The 21,571-nt window shown below is 36.9% G+C and overlaps 1 protein-coding gene across 1 annotated transcript in view; it reads right to left on the bottom strand.

Annotated features, from left to right (window-relative positions):
• Window positions 1–21,571, bottom strand: part of npr2 (natriuretic peptide receptor 2) — a 45,978-nt gene that overhangs the window by 19,966 nt on the left and 4,441 nt on the right. Inside the window, exons 2-9 of the mRNA XM_061293369.1 lie at window positions 16,910–17,088; window positions 16,092–16,205; window positions 15,850–15,985; window positions 14,137–14,231; window positions 10,684–10,819; window positions 9,725–9,809; window positions 2,416–2,536; window positions 590–664 (exon numbers count right to left, since the gene is read on the bottom strand). Coding sequence (XP_061149353.1) covers window positions 590–664; window positions 2,416–2,536; window positions 9,725–9,809; window positions 10,684–10,819; window positions 14,137–14,231; window positions 15,850–15,985; window positions 16,092–16,205; window positions 16,910–17,088 — 941 coding nt within the window. The remainder of the gene's footprint in view (window positions 1–589; window positions 665–2,415; window positions 2,537–9,724; window positions 9,810–10,683; window positions 10,820–14,136; window positions 14,232–15,849; window positions 15,986–16,091; window positions 16,206–16,909; window positions 17,089–21,571) is intronic.

Raw genomic sequence — 21,571 nt, 5'->3', positions numbered from 1 at the left:
CTATTTCTAATATTGCCTATGAAAAAAAATTCTTGAAATATGGACAAATTGGAGGTCAAGCAGGGTCCCATAAGAGATTGGTTTTGACCTTAGCGGTTCCTCTGTGTTCATTAGCAACTTCAAATCATCTTGACCATCATTTCCCCTTACGTCTGCTTTAATGAGACCTTATGTGAGCTATAACGCTGATTAAATGCAGCAAATGTAGAGCTGGTCATTGCTGTTTGCTTGCGTTTGTTCAGTGAATGAAAACACAAACACACACCAATCATCATTCTAATTACTGAGGCACTTGTTTGTCGATTTCCCCCCCACCTCCCCCACCATAAAATGACAAATTATAGTCAGCAACAAGTGGATTGTCATGTCCAGACTGCAAGGCGGCAGTGTCGAACGAGATGGAGAGGATGGGAAAAAATGAAAGAAAGAAAAAAAAAAAGCAATACTGACGCATTCTGCAGTTCACAGTAAAACCAACTACCTAAATTCGCCCACACACACTTTCTCCTCACCAGCTTTCGCAGCAAACATGTGCATGTGTAGGTGGCAAAAGAGAGAGTTGGAAATGTCAGAACTCACCAAGCCTTACCTTAAAATATCCAGTTTTTGCAAATAGCTGATATTTTCCATGAGCAGTTATCAGGGACCCATAGCTGGAGCCTCTCTGAGGAGAAAATGATTTAAAAAAAAAATGGTGTTAGCCTTGAGTCAATTTGAGCAAAGAGGATTAAATTCAGTCCACTTTTGACGCTTCACTTAGCTGCAAAATAAATTCATATAAAAAACTTAAGTGTATTGGAGTCTTCAAAACAGCAGCTCAAGGCCTTGTGCAAATATGTGCTCAGAGTGAAACGGTGCATTGCGGAGGCAGTGTGTGCAGACACTGAGCATCGTCATTTTCACAATTGGATAGAATGCAAACACTGGGAGCACAGAGTACATTGGAAAGTATGATCTGGAAAAGACATATACTGAGTTCCAAATCATTAAGCACATGCTATTATTTTACAATATAGACAAAACAGCTCACAGTGAATCAAATGTTCCATTTTCATTAACAATTGAATTAGCTTCTATAATTATGGGAAGATTATCAGACAAAACCACAAAAAATATACTGTTGCAAGAGATGCAAGCACACCAGTTTAAAATGAAAATACATTTAAAATTCACATGTAGCTTGGTTGTTGATGAATAATTTTGCATGCCACACTTTGCCTTTTTACATTATACTTGGAGTTTTTATTGCCCAAGGTTATATAGAGCACCCTTCTTTAGTGAAGGATACTTTTTGCCTGTCCTTACTAGGCTCCCTCACAGGTTTCTCATTTTTCCCCTGATAGGGTTTTTTTTTTTTTAGTTTTTCCTTGCCCTCCTGGGAGTTTAAGCTCAGGGGATGTTTGAGAATAATTGTCTTTTTTTTTTGTATATGTGAAGCCCTTTGAGACTTGTTTGTGATTTAGGGCTATATAAATAAACTTGACTTGACTTCTCAATCGAGAGAGGGGATGGTTATAGCCATGAGTTTCTCTCACTTTAAACCATGACGGCAGTTTAGATAGTTATTTTGCAGTGCTTTAGGCTGTGTAGTTTTGCATGGCAATTATTTTTATTCTAGGATTAAAAAAACAACAACAACAACAATGGTTTGGATCTCAACATATAGAGTTCATTTTGGCTATACCAGGCTAAACACTCGACCAGCTCCCTCACCATAATTCAAACCCAGAACATTACTTTGCCATTTTCTTGTTGATGTCACACATTTCCTTAATACAACTTCATTCTCTCTCTCATTTAACATTATGATGACTTGGAGACAATCTATGCAAAACAAATCTGAAAAGATGTTTACATAATTTCATTCCCATATGCATAATAATACACAGCTGGGATTGAAGTACAAACAATGTGTTTGCCACAAAAAACTCAGCCACCTTCAATAAACCCACTGGCAAATCAACCAAGAATGTGTAAACAACGGATTTTGATTCTTTAAAGACTGCTGCTGTTTGCTTTTGCTGTGCCTATTACTAAATATTGAATGTGTCAAGTGATCCCATTTGGATTCCTGGCAGAGAAACAACAGACGGACAACAAGGAAGGTTAAAGGAAGCCAATGGATGTTGTGTTGTGTTATCTAGAAACTGCCAGAAGAGCAACTTGTTAATTGCACAGTGGAGGCTGTTCCAATGACAATGTTACAAAAGACAATACAAAGTAGAGAATTATGATGACATTTCCAGCTCTGCCAACTTTAATAGGAGCGTATGTGGGTGTAATACTGCTTGTCTGCCTCACAACAATTTAGGTGATTTGGAACTTTGTTTCTTTAACCTCCTGCAGACTATTTAAATTAATTTGTTACCTTAATTGTAATTAAATAATGGCGTACAATATGAGGCGGTGGTTTACCTGTGAGAGCGTGAGACGACTCCCAGCTCGTTTGTGGTATTTATTGGGGCTCTCAAACTGGAGGTCCTCCCACCGAATCCTCCACAGCATTCCAGCCAGCTCTTTCTCCAACTTGAGTTTCCTACAAAAGAGGAAAAGTAAAAAAGTGGTAAAATCAGTCACGCAAAGATCAGACGAAAATCTCTTTCAGGTGTGGTGGCTTTATCCATCCATCCATCCATCCATCCATCCATCCATCCATCCATCCATCCATCCATCCATCCATCCATCCATCAAGGTCATATTAAAGTGACAATCGTCAAGATTCTAGCTTTGTAACAATGTGAAACAATAAATTCTAGTTCATTATTGTTTAGGCTCGATTATTTTATACAGTATTCCTTGAGTTGTTAAGGAGAAGTTAGCCTGCTCTAATTTTTTCTAATTTTTTTATATTGTTGTATTCGTTAGGTGTGTAGAAGACATGCCACCTCAGGGCTGCAGATATATTGCAGCCATATGTAAAAATAGTCAGTACTATAATAGTGAACTTTGCCGAACTTCTCTTGTTTTTATAAGAACACTTGGTTAATAATACAATGTTCTCTACTGGGCCATTTTGGCAATGATTTCATGAAACACTTAATTCTGTGCGGGTTTTAATAAAAGTTTCATGCTGGCAACATTTTGAACATGGACTAAATTAATTTATTTGAAATTATTATTTCTGAGAATAATAAGATCACTATAATTGAATTAGTCTTTGGGTGTGGGAGTTTGGCCAATAAGTTAAAGAAACAAAAGTTGATGCGATAGCATGGGAAGACAAACGTCTTCATCGCCTCACTAGATGTATTAATTTTTGAGAATTGTGATAAGTCTGACGTTATTTTTGAGCATCAGTCTGGCAAACGTGGAGCACCGCAAAGGGGAAAGAGCTTTCCAGCGATTAGTCCAAAGCCTTCCAGTTTCTCTTTTGTACGTGTTTGTGTTTCGACAGACGCAAGAAAAATCCTTTTCACTCAAAAAATGACAAACGAGCAGAGCCCACACATTCCGACACCGTCTAAAAGGTGTAAAACACTTCCAGATGGCTGCAGAAATTATTGCAGCGCTTGCATATTGTATTCTAGCCTCTCTTCAACCTCGTTTTTTTGTTCTTCGTCATTTATCCTCGTGTTAGACTGTCAAGAAAACACAAGTTCTCTGGCGGGCGCTTGCTTGTGTCTACAAATACTGTAGACACTGTCTGTGTACGTCTATTTTGAGGACAGGAAACATCATCAAACCAGAGGTGCACCCCTAGACCCATCCACCACGAAAAAAAAAATATTTTTCTATTTAAAGAGCCTCGTTCAGAGACCTCTGGCAGCCAGAGTAGCAAAGTGTGGGCCTCCACAGTGGGCCTATTGTTTCATAAGACCCATATGTGAATACCTCTGCTGGACCAGCCCCTCCATTAAAACATCACAGCCACGCAGCTCTGCTTAACATCGCCTAACACTGCTGCTGCACACACTCCAAAATCAACTGAGAGAGGCCGAGTGGCCACCAGGTCAAATCTGCGGATAGTTTCACCTTCCAAAATATGGTATAAATATGTTTCTTTGGTTTGGTTATGGTAGTACAAAAACACGTTTCTCTCGCTCTAAGCCTATTTCATGTGAATCTACTTGAAATCAACCAAACTGTTGTTGTTGTAAAACAAAGCAATAAAGGAAAGAAATCATTTAAACCAGACAATTTGTTTTTATTAAAGTGATAAAAAATAATCTCACTGCATATATTTCACAATGATAATACATTTACATTTTCATCAACAGTTACTAATTACCAAGTAGACAAAAATACATCCTTATATAATTCACAGTATTGAGAATTCCATTGTTACCATTATTCCATATGGGCAGTCAAATCCCTAAATTGCATGACCCCAGCACTTAGACATATCTGAGTATAAAATTTTTGTTACATTCATAAAAATACAAACAGCAGCATTTAATACATAACATATTTTTAGAAATGTTTCTATATATTGAATTCTGTTCAAATACATGTGAAATAAATATTCATTATAAGAAACTCTGGCTTATACCGACTGATTAGAGAATAACTCAAATAAAGCATTTTAGTGGTGATTTGTAGATCAAGTAGTGAAGACAGCAGCTTGTTGGTCTTGCATGATGGTCGTATAGGCCACTGTGCACCTCTATGTCCATCAGCACAGCTCCACTGGTGTCTGCAATAATAGAACGCTGCCATTAAAAATCTCAAAGGGTCTTGAAATGGATGCATAAAGCTTTACGATTATTGTCTCAAGGCCAAGGACTGAATGGTCACTAGAATGTTTGTCAGAAATAGCCTTCAGTTGATTATTTGGAATACTGTGCAAAAGTCTGAAGCAAAGAACAAGCTTCATTGTTTACTGAACTTTATCAAACAGTCACTTTAACATAAACATTACATGTAGGACAGGTACAGACAATGACCTTATTTGGTTACCAGCTCAGTTAACCCCTCTCACTCCTTTGCAGTTATCCGTGCTCCATCAAGTTCATGCATTCCATCACTTCATGATATGAGACTACGTTACAGCAACCTTCCTGACTTCTTTCAAGCAATATTATATTGATGATAGGTATAGGTGTATATATATAACACACGTTTTATTCATCAACTCTGCATACCCTTGGTTCTTATCATTAATAACTGCCACGGAGAATGATCACTAAGCCTTTTGCACAGTACACTGCTAGTGTTTAAAATTCCAGGTCAGACCCAAAAATGAAATGCAGAATTACAAATATGAATTACAGAAATAGATTTTATATTCAAGTTTAATGAAACAAATAAAAAGCATTCCAAGGTAGAGGACATTTCTCGACATTTACCGGCCAATAGTCCAGGTCAACTAGTTCATAAGGAAACCGCTCTGTGCTTGTTGAACTGTGTGCTGGAAAAAGAAACAGAAAAGGTGAATGTTAATTTTTCTCTTTCAGAATAAATACGCAAAGTGTATCAAATGATCTGGTAGAGAAACTTGATATTGATCAACTCTAATACAGAATTCGAGGATTTACCTGAGGTGGATAGATGCTCCTTTGTCTTTCTTCCATCATTCCTCTGATCAAAATCCATTCTGACTGGCTGGTGATTAACACTTGTTAGTGTTAAAAGTCAGTAGTGCAAACATGAGCAAATTCATGGTGTTATTATGTTATAACCTATGAATCGGGGTATAAACCACTGTAATATTGTTTTATTTTTAAAAATAAATTGTTCTAGTTGCTTAAATACTGTATTTTCCGGAGGATAAGCCGGATGTGTGACTTATAATCAGGAGCGACTTATATGTGAAATTAACACATTATTACTTGATCATTAACACATTACTTACGAGTATAGTTAATCACTTCACATGTTATTTCCACTTTAAACCGCATGTGGTCGCACTAGGCCTGTGGAATAATTGGAACCGCAACTGACAATGAGTCTGAATCCATTCAGTGACTTCCGGAAACAGCGGAGTTGTTTATAACACAGACGACAGAGATTGACACAGAGGACGAAGATTTCGATGGATTTAATGATTTGGAGTGACACGGCTGGTTCGATAAACCTGTTATTTATGTTATAGTTACCGTTTTTTTCCATGTATAATGCGCCCCCATGTATAATACGCACCCTAAAAAGGGCATGTCGATGCTGGAAAAAAGCCTGTACCCATGTCTAATACGCACCCAAATTTTTTTTTTTTTTTTAAGTCCCAATGATCGTCACACACGCATCTGGGTGTGGTAAAATTTGTCTTCTGCATTTGACCCATCCCCGTGTGATTTTGATCCATCCCCTGGGGGAGAGGGGACCAATGAGCAGCAACGCCGCCGCGCTCGGGAATCATTTGGTGATCTAACCCCCCAATTCCAACCCTTAATGCTGAGTGCCAAGCAGGGAGGCATTTTTTATACTCTTTGGTATGGTCTTAACTAGGCTGGATGTATTTTTTTTGTTGGCGTTGATTTCTCCAACTGCCCGTAAAGGCACCACCGCGATCAGTTAGGTTAAAATGAAAAGAGAGGAAAGTGACGTGCGGACATGTGAAAAAGGCGGCTCTGTATGGAAGAGAAGTTGAAGAGGAATAAAAACACCCTTGGAAACCAAAATTTGCCCCTCGTCGTGACTCGGAGCCGCAACAAATGTTTCGGATTTGTGTAGGGTACATTGTGACAGACAGCAAACGAGCAGGTGATCGAGCAAGCGTCTGATATGAGAGCATTCCGTTCGTATGGAGTGTGCTTGAAGTGAACAGCAGAGATGAAAGGAACAAGGCAAAGTGTTGTGAAATAAAATATTACCTGTAATACGCATTTTGTTATTTGCTGATTGTATTAAACTATCACATTCATTGTCAGTCAAGAAGAGAAGAGGACTATTCGCATCGGATCCATAGTGCGCATGCGCAGTGATACTGCCTCCGTCCAGTCCGCGATGGAGATTAAAAAACAAATAATATTTGACAATAACACAGGTTTCTGTTCCTGTCTTTGGTAATGTCAACCTGTCTTTTTGTTCCACGTCTTTGTCAGTCAGTCCTGTTGTTGGTTTTGTTAGAGAGTTATGTTAGTTTACCAAGTCTGTGTTTTTCCAATGAACCCTGGTCCAAGCTGCACTTGGTCGCCCTGCTCCTTTCCACACTCCATCCGTGACAAGATTTTCTTCAAAAATTGTTGTACCATGATTTTCTTCTTCTTCAAAAACATTTTTTTTTTAAATTGTACCCATGTATAATGCGCACCCCAGATCTTAGGACAATAAATTAGTTACATTTTGCGCATTATACTTGGAAAAAAACGGTATTTGATATATAGTTTGTTTAATGTAGCAACTTGTATATTGTTAGAGTTCAGTAGTTTCCGATTGCCTCGGAAGGCCATGAAGGCACCAGGGAGGAGGAGACGGGAAAAGCGATCCGGGGCGCGTTGTTAGAGTGAGGTTACACACACTGTGTGTTGGCTCATATGTTGAACTCCTGTTTTGTGAAATAAAGAGCCGGTTACCAAACTCACTACTTGCCTGGTACTTCGGTAATGCTACAATATAGTTATATAGGCCTGTGGAATAATTGGAACCGCAACTGACGGTGAGTCCAACGTCAGCGCCGAATGTACTTCCAGAGTCAGCAGCCGCATTTTTTTAAGTGACACAGAGGACGAAGATTTCGATGGATTTAATGATGTGAAATCACACGACTGGTTTGATAAACGTGTTATTTATGTTATAGTTATTTGAATAACTGTTAATATGTTACGTCAGGCACGGTCTCAGTTCCGTGTTTGTGTTTATGTAACGTTAGCATACCGTATCGTCTAGCCTGTTCATTTAAAGTTAAAAGTTAAAGTTAAACTCCCAATGATCGTCACACACACCTGGGTGTGGTGAAATTTGTCCTCTGCATTTAACCTATCCCCATGTGATTTTAATCCATCCCCTGGGGGAGAGGGGAGCAGTGAGCAGCAGCAATGCCGCACTCGGGAATCAATTGGTGATTTAACCCCCCAATTCCAACCCTTAATGCTGAGTCCCAAGCAGGGAGGCAATGGGTCCCATTTTTATAGTCTTTGGTATGACCCGGCCGGGGTTTGAACCCACAACCTTCCAGTCTCAGGGCGGACACTCTACCACTAGGCCACTGAGCTGGTCTTTCTGTTCTTGGTGTTAGATTTTGTCAAAGTTCTCCCAGAAATGTGACTTGTACTCCGGTGCGACTTATATATGATTTTTTTCTTTTTTATTATGCATATTATGGCTGGTGCCACTACGGGTGGTACTCCGGAGCGACTTATCGTCAGGAAAATACGGTATTTAGGACAAACATGCTTAAAATGTGATGAAATTAAACTGTGTTTCTAAGAAATTCCACAAGACATACTCAACCAAAAATACAAACAAAAAAATCGATAGCAAAATTTGAGTTCAATTCCTTTTTAAGAGAAAATATAATTTCAATGGAGACAAAAAGAAACGGTTTAGTGTATATAACCCAGCTAGCATTCAATGTTGTGTAAGCTTCTTCTTTTAAACGTAAATTACTTAATAATGTTAAGTTACGTAATAATTAAATAGCAAGTAAACAATTTCAAGAGGCATTTACAATATTAACATATTGCGTGCGTACACTGTATGTTGTAACTATTTACTCCAAAATGCTGAGTTGTTTTACGTCACAGCGCATCTCCTGCACCAAAAAACATGGTTGCTAGAAATGAATGGGAGCGGAGCTCACTCTTCATCTCCGAATGTCCCATTCTCAGAGTAGTTAGTGTTAATTTCCTAATACGCCTAAGGTTGAGTGGTTTCTCATGTTGGTTGTAGCGTTCAAAATTGTGAAGTAAAAAACGAAAGGTGAATGATTACATTTCTATGAATTTTAGTTATTGATAAAAATGCATATGATTTATTTAATTATAATATTATTATATTGGGCGTGTGTGTCCTCAGGGACTCCTCCCACATTTCAAAAACATGCATGGCAGGCCAAATGACCACTTGTGAGTGTGAACGTGAATGGTTATTTAGCTATGTGTGCCCTGCAATGAATGAACAAATGAATGAATGAATGAATGAATGAATGAATGAATGAATGAATGAATGAATGAATGAATGAATGAATGAATGAATGATAATCAATCAGCAACAAGTCAAAACGTGTCAAATAAAGCGACAAAAGCCCAGCATTGTGTCAGCCGTTCCCTTCCCCCATTAAATCTTGACAAGGGCAAACGTGGCAAGTCTTAATCCTGCCGCTTCATACAACTATTAAGCACGTTTACAAGAGGGGAAATGAATTATTGCAGTAGCAGAAGTTACAAAAAAGACTTCAAGACAAAACTGTCAATAATTTATAGTTTTGTTTGTTAAGGACATATTATTTTGAAAACTCTTAAATACCTGCGCTAAAAAAAAATTCTTATGGTTATCACTCTGTGTGTGTGAATCCTTAAATTATGGGAAATGTCGATTTCTTACGAAGCGAATAACAAACATAGTGAACAGACTTAATGATCATTTAATGAAAAGCGTGTTTGGGTCCCATTGTGTGAGCTCACATATAAGTTTCAATGCACCTACCCACTGCTTTAAGATGTTCACCTGGTAAGCTGTTTCTATAGCAACAATTGGGAAAATACCACACGGGCACTCATTGCAGCACCATGCACCCAAAAATCCCTCTCGATCACATGCCACTTTGTCATCCCATTTAAATTTGTACTGTTTCTAATAAGCAGCGTCAGCACAACGCTTTCATTTTTTTTTTTTTTTTACAACTCACCTGTAAATGAGGAAACTGGAGATTCCAAAAATGATGAGAGCCAAGCCAGATCCCACAGCTACAATTCCCAGAACTGGCAGCTGACCTGGAAGCAGGAGAAGGATTCCACACTCACTTGTCTCTCATATGTTCAACAGATGTCCACATATCATATCTTTGAAAATACTTATCTTTTGGGTTAACTTAAAACCCAGCTGTCACACATGTAAGTACAGCTGCGGAACTTAAGAGTGTTACAATTAAAAGACACGCCTCACTTAATGTGAAGTATAAATAATACCGTGATAGCCTAATGATTAAGATTCTTATAATTAAAAAAAAAAAGTTTAAAAAGTTTTTTTTTTAATTAGGTGAAGACATATATCTAGAATTTTCTGTTTTGAGAATTTCACAGAAAAGAGCTTATTGAATACCAAATTATCAATTTCAAATAAGCACCCATAAGACATCAATAAACCCATATAAACAGAACACAACCGTTAGTTATAAATTAATATTTGGAATGCAGAGATTAGTTTATTCTAATATAAATTAATGAGAACAAATAAAACCAATGTAACAAAGATCCATCCTGTATATAGATAATGATATTTTTACTTTCTCACATCATAAACAAAATATACACACACAATATATATATATATATATATATATATATATATATATATATATATATATATATATATATATATATATATATATATATATATATATATATAATTTATTTGTTTATTTATTTTTGGATGGTTAACTGGTCCTTGGGTAGGATTAGAAGAAAGCTGTTAATATGTTAAAACAAACAAAATAAAACACTAGTACACTATCACGTAAAAGTAATGAAAAGTTAAAATTTTATATAACTGATGATGACATTTTGTGATGTCATTAAGGGACTTTGTATGACTGTTATAATTGAGAATCAGTCTAAAGAGGTTATGAAAAATAGCTTATAATCATACCATCATTGCAGGAGGGGTCATCTGTGGAAAACACACAGGGTGGGTTATCCAGCGGTGGGTTCCCACTGGGCCAATGGATCTTCTCTGTCTGAGACCAAATGATCTCTTTCATGGTTCCATTGTAGTATGCAACCAGCTGCAGAAACATAATGTTGTTTTTTTCCACTGCGATGTCTTTTTTTTAACAGTTGAGGAATAACCATTGTGTTCATACTAAGATATAGTATATAAAAAAAACAAAAAAAAAACACATCACGTTCCCTGTTAAGGGCCACAGGAAAACTGGAGCCGAGCCCTGCTGATGGAAGTAGTGGGGGACTGACATGCAGACAACCATTCACACACACATTCACACTCATAACCAATGAAAATCTTCAAGGAACTAAATATGCATGTGTTTGGACTGTGAAAGTACCAGCAGAAGTATATAATTTGATGATTGCACCATGTTTAGATAGGAATGGAATGCAACACACTGATAAAAAGTCATACCATGGACTCTCTGGATAATAGGGATTGAAAACTGGAAAATCAAAAGTAGGTCTTTTGCACACATCCCTATGATTCTTCTTGGAAGACTTTCAACAAGATTTTATGTCTGTGGAAATTTGTGTTCATTTATTCAGAAGAGGTCTCAAGGAAGAGTGTCAAACTCATTTTTGTCACGATTACATCTTCATTTGAGTTTCTTTGAGAATGCCCTTATGACTGTGAACCCCAGTGAATGCATTATTTCCATATATTACATATACGGAACAAATTAATAATTAATAACTGGTTTGGAAATCAGAAACCAGTTACAACTGTTTGTTCAATAGTAATACATTTACTTTAAAGAAGGGATTGGTAACAAAAAAATGCTTGGAATATCTCAAAGTGTATTTAAATTGAAGACAATCTTGGTAATTCAGCAAAAAAAAAAATCCATGCAAATAGTGTGCTTTTGTGGGCCACATAAAGTGATGTGGTGGGCCAGAACTGGCCCAGGGGCCTTAAATTAGATAATTATAATATAAAGTCACTGAAATTGGACCTGAGAAGGACATGTTGCTGCAAAGACAGTGTAAATGTTAGCATAAGCAGTTATCAACGGTTGTGTGGAGAAATTGCGGTATTGTCAGGCCAATGGTTTTGTTGGTATTGAAATGTTTGAAAAACTGTTATGGTTTACACTGCAACTGTGATTTTTACTGTGTGGCCATTTTGAATGAAAGAAATTGTATTACCTATCAGTCTGAATACTTTTAAGCCAAGGGTATTTTATTTTATTTTTACTGCTCTATAATGTACATGAAACTAAATAGATTCATAAATAAATCATAAATAAATAATTACAATACATTGCTTGAGTTAACAAAGAATGTTATTTATTATCAATAATAATGAAAATTATTAATAATAATTTCAATATCAGTTTATTATACTTTATTGTATTATATTTTATAATATTACCTACATTATATAATTATATCTAATTCAAACAGCAACCTGAAATCATATCTTGATATCCTGAATTGTGGCTATTCAAATTAAGTCTGTAATCGTACAACATGCTCCAAGTGTTTGTTTAAAATTTGTGATAGTGGCCCTAGGGGCCTAAGGGATCCAATCAAAAATCAAATCAGAAATCATGACACAAATTATGGTCGACAGTATACAGGTTGCACCTAGAATATGAGTGTGCAAAGATTACCCAGTAGCAAGTAAGCGTGTGATTTTTTTTTTTCTTTGATGGCACATCTGTTTTCCTGCTGTGAAACATGACTCCTGAGTTTTATACATGTCAAAGGGTCTATTTAGTTTAGTCTTGCTTTGGTTTCCCTTCGTGCTTGTAGGACGTCGTGTCCTCTCCACTTAAACATGGAAGGCCATCACCCCCTTGGAGGGTCATCCAAACAATGCAGATGGGGATGGGTGTGGGGGTAGGGCCGGCAAAGACTGAAATAATTGAAATAGTAGCTACAGGCCTTGCCTGTCCGCTTCTGTTAATAGCAGCGACACAAAACAAAGTGGATGTTCTGCATAAATTTAACATGTGAAAGTCACACATTTTTATATTTTTCTGCACATGGAGAACTTTAAAGCAATTTATCTGTTAACTTTTTGAACAGCACAAGACTTTTAACAGGATTATGGATTGTAAAATGGAGAGAATGTTGACGTAAGAGCATTAACGGCATGAAGCAGTGGATGGTTCTTAAAAGGGATTAAGTGCCAGCCACTGTAACTTAATATGAAAGCCAAAGAAGTCGAATGAGGTCAAGGTTTGGGGTTTGGGGCAGATTACTCAAGAGTTTTTGGCTGCTGTCGCAAAGCAACATTAAGCCCATTTTTACCTAAAAATACCATGAGACAGTGTAGGATTCTGTAACTGTCAGTTTTTTTAACTACCAGTAGATCTCAAGTTATGATATGTTTAAACAAATAGAATGCAACAATTTTGGAAGTCCAAAAAAACAAGCTTAAAAAAAAACAGATCTAAAGTAGAAAGTTTGAAAAATGCTTGCATTATTGCTCTCATGTAAACAAACACAGACTTAAAAACCTGCATGAGAATCATGAAATTCAGGCTAGATTCCCGGATCAATCAGGGAATTTAATTAATAATTATTAATTTAATTAATAATTTAATTCCACCAATTAAAGCCAAGGACAAATGAGGACAAGAGTTCCTGCTGACAGCCTCAGAGGACCTTGAAAACATTTCGACTGAAATCAAACGTAGCTAACCCACTTCTTTTCCACTTAAAGAAAAAAGGGGGGAAACAACTTTTTTTGCAGATCACAACACAAATATTTTCCCCGGCTGTGGTGGAATTTTGAGGTTTTAAGCATGTTATCATTAGAGAAGGACCCCAGCATTTGTCAAGACACTAATATCTAAAGGATGTGGCTTTGTGTACTGTAGCTCAAAGATCTTCATTCAACTGTAGCTGTAACACACACATGGACGTTTGCATGCACACATACACACACACACGCACACAAACATACATACACAAACTACACTGAACAGAATAGCTTCTATGTTTGACTTCTTTTTATGTTTGTATGTATGTATGTATGTATGTATGTATGTATGTATGTATGTATGTATGTATGTATGTATGTATGTATGTATGTATGTATGTATGTATGTATGTATGTATGTATGTATGTATGTATGTATGTATGTATGTATGTATGTATGTATGTATGTATGTATGTATTTATTTATTTATTTATTTATTTATTTATTATAAACCTGACTGCATTGCGCTGCATTGAATAACAGTATGGCTGACCTCAATGGTTAAAAGTGAGAGGAGACAGGAGAACAGAATGGTGCACAGGTATTCAACTGAATTTTTGACAAGCTTTTATAATCATTGATTTTCATTTTCAATCTGACTAACCTGAACATACTACCTGGTGACCAGTGGTAACGCAAAAAGCAACAATATTTACACTTACCCCATACTCTCCTGTGTCCTGGTTGGTCATGGCCCAAAGGTTGATGTCTATGTCTCTGGCATTTTTGTGGTCCGTAGTTACAAGACCTGTCACTCCTGGCAACAAAATCCACATCACCGGTCTGATCAGACATTGCGATATTTCATACTTTATTAAAATCAGAGGTACTGTTAACTCAAGGGGGTTTGAATAATAACACCAAAGTAATATCTCTTTTTGTACTCTTGTATTTTCTTTTGTTAGTGAAGGATTTGTACCATGGTTCATGATCATGCATTAGAATGGCTCACATATTTTTCTTGATGTCACTGCATAAATCCCAAACCAATGAGGCATCATATACAAGAAACACAGATTTAGGATTTCCATGTCAGAGCTCTCTAGTTTATGTTCTTCAAAAAAAAGATGCTGCAAATGGGTTCAGTAAGATGTCACTAAAGTAAAATGTGGCCTTCAAAGTATAATAAATGTTTGTTTCTGTAAAAGCAGACAACATAAAATGTCTAAAATGCTAAACTCTGACAAAAGGCCATTGTTTTGCAAAGTGTTGTGAATGCTCGCATGGTAGCCAACTCAGGAAACAGGTTTCTGTGTTGGCAGCCACATCAAACATTAAGTACAGACTTGAGTCATCATAACACTTTATTATCAGTCCCATTGTTTTGTTTAGTGGGCATTTAAGAATCTCCTTTAACTTTACCCACTGAGCCCTAGACGTCTATTAGAGGTCTAGTCTAAGTTTAGCCCGATTTTTTACATCTATAATTGGTCTATGCGTAGCTCAAATCTCAACAACAAAATTGAATCCATCAAATATGAAATATTAAAATCTAAAATAGCTGTAAATTGTATAAATAATATAGAAATGTTGTATTACTTGATCCGTGTAAAGTGTGGTTGTTATTTTAACCAGATTGAGACGTCTAAATCTAAACCTTCTTTAGACCATATGTACGATTGAATTAAAAACATAAGTGTGTGCCAACGATATAAAATCGACTGAGTCAGCATTCTTTTGACCTCACTTACTGGTAATAGGAGTCTCATTTGAGTGCCTTCAACAGCTCCACGGCCAAATAACATGTCGAGTGGTTCAGTTCTGTGTATATATGTGTGTGCCTGTGTGTGTGTGTGCCTGTGTGTGAGTGTGCGTGTGTGTGCGTGCGTGTTGGGGCTTGGTTTACATTGGGATCAATATTACAGTTTTAAATTAATCAATTAAATTTAAATACAAAAAAAGAAGATATTAAAAATACCACTACTTAATGCAGTTATTGTTACTCTATATCTAAAATTATGACGTTATATCCTATTATTGTATAGATTATGTATAAACCTTAATCTTTTAATCGTTTCTCCCGTGTTTTGCTGCAGCATAAATAGAAAAAGAGCAAGAAAAAGAGGGAAGGCGACTTAAAATAAAAAACGAAAATGGTTTAACAAAAGCAACAGAAAACTCCATATGAAGTTATAAACACAATAAATGACCTGCCTGGGGTCACTAGGCTTTTTTATTTTTCCATTAAAAATGGCACAGACTGATCAATAGGCAGTATATGCTGGAAGAATATGTTTGAGATATCTATCCAAGTGAAAAAGTGAAAAGGTGAAATGAAAAATCCGATGTGTATTGATGAAATATGAAATGGCACCAAAATAAAAAAGAGCCTTCATAATTAACTCTAGCTGAAAAGTAAAAAAGCAATTGCTCACCCCAGATTTGGCGGTTTTGTGTTCTCATTGTGATGTTGATGCCATCATTTTGCGCTCCACCTTCAGCCAACGTTTCTTCCAAGGCCTTTGCATACAGTACAAACCCATCATAAAAGCTGCCTGCGATATAGTCCATCTGCATGAAGACAATTATCTTGTTAAAGTAGTGGATTAATAAAGACCACATTTGCTCATGTTACTTAACATTCATCTCAAAATGGTTTGCATATAATTTAACATACCAGTGATGGTTCCAGATGCACGCCAAAATCTTGCTTTGCTCTTGCATGGAGTCGTCTCTGAAAGTCTTTGTACTCTGGATTATCAGGAGGTCGGTATGTTATAATGAAAACAGACTAAAAGGACACAGAAATATAAAGTATATAATCAGAGCTGAGAAGCACATAATAGAATAATGATCCAAACAACTTACTCAAAGACATTCTCAAATTCAACAGAATTATTTTACACTGGCTTGTTGCAAGCAGAATAGCATCTTCAATGTCAATTGCCATGGCAACCCTCGATCGCTTTAACCGATTTATCTACTTCAGTGGTCTAAGTATTAAAGGTATCTACCAGCCCAGAGATGTGCAGCTTTATTATTTGTGTACTAATGCTACAGCACTCTATTTTTGTCATTTTAATTATTGCCATTGTCAATTTTTAATTAATAATTGTCATTGTCAGTTTTTAATATTTGCATAATTACTGATCCAAAATCTTAATTTAAAGCCTAACAAAAAAAATACATGGCCCAACTCCTGGTTTAAGGCTCTGAATCCCAAACCAATACATCACGATTTACCTGCTGTCAAACGAAAATCATGAAATATGTACCATCTTCTAACTCCCACGCTGGGTGAGGAAAAAAAATCAGATGGCTATAGGGTCAGCCACCATTATACTGGGCTTGAATTTAAGTAGATGTTCTCGCTGTGCTTACGTAATTCTTCTCTTGGGACAATGAAAGGCTCTATTTTACCCACGGACTCAGCCGAGAGCTCGAGAAATATGTATGAATGTCCATATGTGTGCAAGTGTTTTGAGTTGAGTGTACCTTAAAGACCTTGATGAGATCATCGTCAAGGTCAGAGTTCTGCCATGGTTTGCGCTCTATCAAGCTTTCCGCAAAAACATCCAGATAAAAAATGGCATAGTTTTCTGGGTCCGGGATCTCGCTGTGGAAAAGTTTCATGATGTTCAGGAAAGTGTCCACAGGGCCACATATGTACACAACTGCAAAGGGGAGGGGAAAAAAACAACATAACATGTAATCATTCTTTTTAATTAAGCAACCAACCATTAATCAATTTATTGACAACTAATCCATAAGCAAAATAATCACTATTTTAATAGATTCTTTAGTGATCGGAAATTGTGTAGATTCTCAGAATTTCAGCCTCTCAGCAGTAAATATACTCAGAATCTTTTAGTCGCCTATGAAATCAGACAAATCTGCATTTACTTTGGAAAACAATGATCAACATTCATGCATATTTTTGACATAACTTGGCCCAAAATTATAAAATATTCATTTTGTGTATTTTGTGATCTGTTAATTTGAAAAATATATTGTTTTTATTAAAGGGATGTCCACTCATCGATGAATCTGCAAAATAATAGACAGATTAATGAAATATTAAAATAATTGTTAAAAACAATACCCCATTTGTGGACTAATGTATAGTACTGATTTTTTTTATTTAAATAAAAAAATTACCAAATTGTGACATAGGAGGTTCTCCCCAATATCAGCAAAATAGACATTAAATAAACCTTAGCTTTTAATGCAAAGAAAGTAAACATTTTTTGCTCTTTCAACATGTTCAAGTTGGATTGGAGGATTGGCAAGTTTGAGAACATTTCAACAACCTCCACGCAGATGGAATACCTTAACACTCATAACTCACTGAAAAATCTTTTCAGAGGCATATTTTTTTGCCTCCGCTACATAAAATACCTGCAGTAATCTAGGCATTGGGCAAAGAAGACATAATGTGCTCAACTGTATAAAAACATATTAGTGCCGCATGTTTGTATACTAAATTAGTTAGTTCTGAATATGTGTCAAATGAAGTTACAAAAAGTGTTTTATTTGAAAAACTGGGTCTCGTTCCAATTCTTTAATCCACACCAGGCAGCATTAGTTTAGTGGTACAATGTGCCTCCTCTGAAATTGTCAAATTGTGGCTGAGTTTGGGGGTATTTGTGATTGTCCTTGCTTCTGCTGCATTCACCACATTCTTGGAGTTGTTTACGAACTGAGAAATGTATGAATTGTATGAAGTGCACAGCCATTTACTTTTTTTCCCCTCAAACTCTGGGATTTGCTTCTCCAAGTAGCAGCAATTTGTTTGACACCATAGCTCGATCCACGGTTGTCATGGTAACAACAGTCATACTTAGCTGTACTGGTTCTGTGTGGGTAAGGTGAACAGTGGCTCATTTTCATGACACAGGAAAACCTTCTCAGAACAGACTCAGTTCTGGAAGGCTTACATTATTATTCTACTATTCCTGATCCTTTGCGCATTTTAATGAAGTAAGAAAGAAAGTAAGTCTGTTTCATTTACACAGACAATACTCTAAAAATATAGATATAGTTAATATATGAAAACAATGGAAAAAAACCTACCGTAATTTTCGGACTATAAATCGCACCGGAGTATAAGTCGCACTAGCCATAAAATGCCCAAAAAAGTGAAAAAAAAAACCATATATATGTATAGAAGTCGCTCCTGAGTATAAGTCGCCCCCCCACCCAAACTATGAAAAGAACCGCGATTTATAGTCCGAAAATTACGGTAAATAAAAATCTAACCAAATTAAAAATAACTAGTCTATATATAGAGTATGCCTAATTAAATGTATTTTTAACTTCTTTTTAAGAATGTCCACTCTTACTTCAAAACAAAAAATACAAGGTCTATTACCTTCAGTTTTGATTATTGTTTGAGGCAAGATTAAGTAAAAGATGGTACCCAAAATTTCTTATGCTGGGGAGAATATTTGTAGAAGTAGATCCTTTCAGTGCTTGGTAGGCCGATTGAACACTCCAAATGGTCCCGAAGTGCGAGTGCAAATGTGAATGGTTGTTCGTTTCTGTGTGCCCTGTGATTGGCTGGCAACCGGTTCAAGGTGTCCCCCGCCTACTGCCCGATGCCTGCTGGGATAGGCTCCAGCACGCCCGCGACCCCCGTGGGGATTATATACTCTTTAAGTGAGTGTAACCTTGGACATCATCACAATCAAGTCTCCAAATTAAGTACCGTTTTTTTCCGTGTATAGTGCGCCCCCATGTATAGTACGCACCCCTAAAAATGGCATGCTAATGCTGGAAAAAAGCTTGTACCCATGTATAATACGCACCCAATTTGTATGAATTTTTAAAAAAAAAAAAATTAATTTTATTTTTTTTTTATTTTATTTTTAAGTCCCAATGATCGTCACACACGCAGGGAGGCAATGGGTCCCATTTTTATAGTCTTTGGTATAGTCTTAACTAGGCTGGATGTAATTTTTTTTGTTGGCGTTGATTTCTCCGACTGCCCGTAAACGCACCACCGCGCTCCGTGCGCATGGAGCGTGTTTGAAGTGAACAGCAGAGAAGAAAGGAACAAGGCAAAGTGTTGTGAAATAAAATATTACCTGTAATACGGATTTAGGTAGAGAACTGAACTCTCGCTCTTTATATAGCTGACGTGTCTTGCTCATCCGTTCTGCGCATCTGTAATGGCGGCCTCCGTATGATATCCGGTTTGCGTGTGTGCGAGAGCGAGAGAGAGCGAGAGAGAGAGCGCGCGAGAGAACGCTCAACCGTAGCGCGCCGCCGACCGCCCAACTGCACCGGGCTGGTCGATTATTGTGACAGAGCCGTCGCTGAAATTTAGAAGATATTTTTAAAGTCCTGATGTACTTTCTAAAATTTAAGTGGACCTCAGTGCGCACTGCGCAGGGAGCTTAATTTGGTGCAGCGCGCCGAGCGCTCACTGTCGCATTGCTTAAAGAGCGCCTTTGTGTTTTAGGATGAACAGCAGAGACCAAAGGAACAAGGCAAAGTGTTGTGAAATAAAATATTACCTGTAATACGCATTTTGTTATTTGCTGATTGAAACTGCTAATTAAACTGTGAATTGAAACTAATAGGAAGAAAACAACTCTCGCTCTTTATATAGCTGACGTGTCTTGCGCATCCGTTCTGTGCATTTGATTTCACAACACTTTGCCTTTCTTCTCTGCTGTTCACTTCAAACACGCTCCATGCGACCGCAATGCTCTCGTATCAGACGCTTGCTCGATCACCTGCTCGTTTGCTGTCCCGTGCGCGCACGAAGCGCGGTGGTGCGTTTACGGGCAGTCGGAGAAATCAACGCCAACAAAAAAATTACATCCAGCCTAGTTAAGACCATACCAAAGACTATAAAAATGGGACCCATTGCCTCCCTGCGTGTGTGACGATCATTGGGACTTAAAAAAAATAAAATAAAAAAAATAAAAAAAATAAAATTTTTTTTTTTTTTTTTTGTACCCATGTATAATGCGCACCCCGGATTTTAGGACAATAAATTAGTAAAATTTTGCGCACTATACACGGAAAAAAACGGTATTTACCCATTTCTCAACTACAAACTGCACTTTTACCCTCTTAATGGACAGTAAATCCTGGCATTCATAAAACTCTCCAAATCAAATGATCAGATTTTTTTTTTTACTGTTTTGCAATCCATGACGTTCAACCTTTGAGCTTTTGCCCCACCCCCAAAAACGTGCCGTAAAAATGGAATGTCAACTAAATGTGTCCTTATTATTTAAGTGGGTTGCAACCTAAATGAAAAACATTCACAGGCGTAGTCAAAATTAAACCAACATCTTATTGTCTGCTCTTACGAAAATCAACCTGAAGGCCCGTCTGTTTGAAATGAACTTTCACCCTTCCTCCTACACTTGCCTGCTTTTGCACAGCAAAAATATATAACCGCCAGTATTTTCATTCCAGACATATGCCGGACCGGAGGCTCACAGCTCAGAGGCCACTTAGCAGACATTTCCTCATTGGTTGGACTAATATTGAACGCCAACTGTCATCTGTTCCATCATGGTTTAACCATGCCAAGCAGTTCTGCTGTCTCCTGGATTGCACCCAAAATAAATGCCCCAACAGTCGGGGGCAAAATGGCCTTGTGTGTTATGGCAGCCTAAAGTAGACAGACTCACTCTTCAAAATCATACTCCTTCTATTTCCTCCTTTCTTACTATATTGACAACAACACATTAATTATATTTGCTCTCCAAAACATTAAATAAAACTGTAGAAATAGTACTAGGGGAAACACAAAAAAATTAATTTGACATTGAGCAAAAATGTCGTAATATGGTCTTTAAACATATTACCAAAGTCTTTGACTTTTTTGCCACCAGCCTCAACAAAGAATGAGAGTTTGTTTTGTATTTTATATAATGTAGTATATCATAAAAGCAGAAGGTCACAGTTCATGTCCTGCTGTCTAGACTCATAAGCTGAATATACCGATGGGAGCGGAATTTTTTTATACCAACTCAAGCTCTGTTTTCAAATCACTGAGTCTTTACCTGAATGATCAGAAGTTGTTTTAATTCCATTTTAAATGTATTTTATGTGATGGTGTTTATTTTCTCTGATATGCAATCATAAAGGGCCTTCTTTTTTTAATTGCTTGGAATAAAATACAGTAAGGAAGGA

This window comes from Syngnathus typhle, linkage group LG12 (assembly GCF_033458585.1).
Source record: "Syngnathus typhle isolate RoL2023-S1 ecotype Sweden linkage group LG12, RoL_Styp_1.0, whole genome shotgun sequence".
NCBI lineage: Eukaryota > Metazoa > Chordata > Actinopteri > Syngnathiformes > Syngnathidae > Syngnathus > Syngnathus typhle.
The sequence above is the reverse complement of the archived record's forward strand: the minus strand, read 5'-3'. Positions and strand labels throughout refer to the sequence as shown.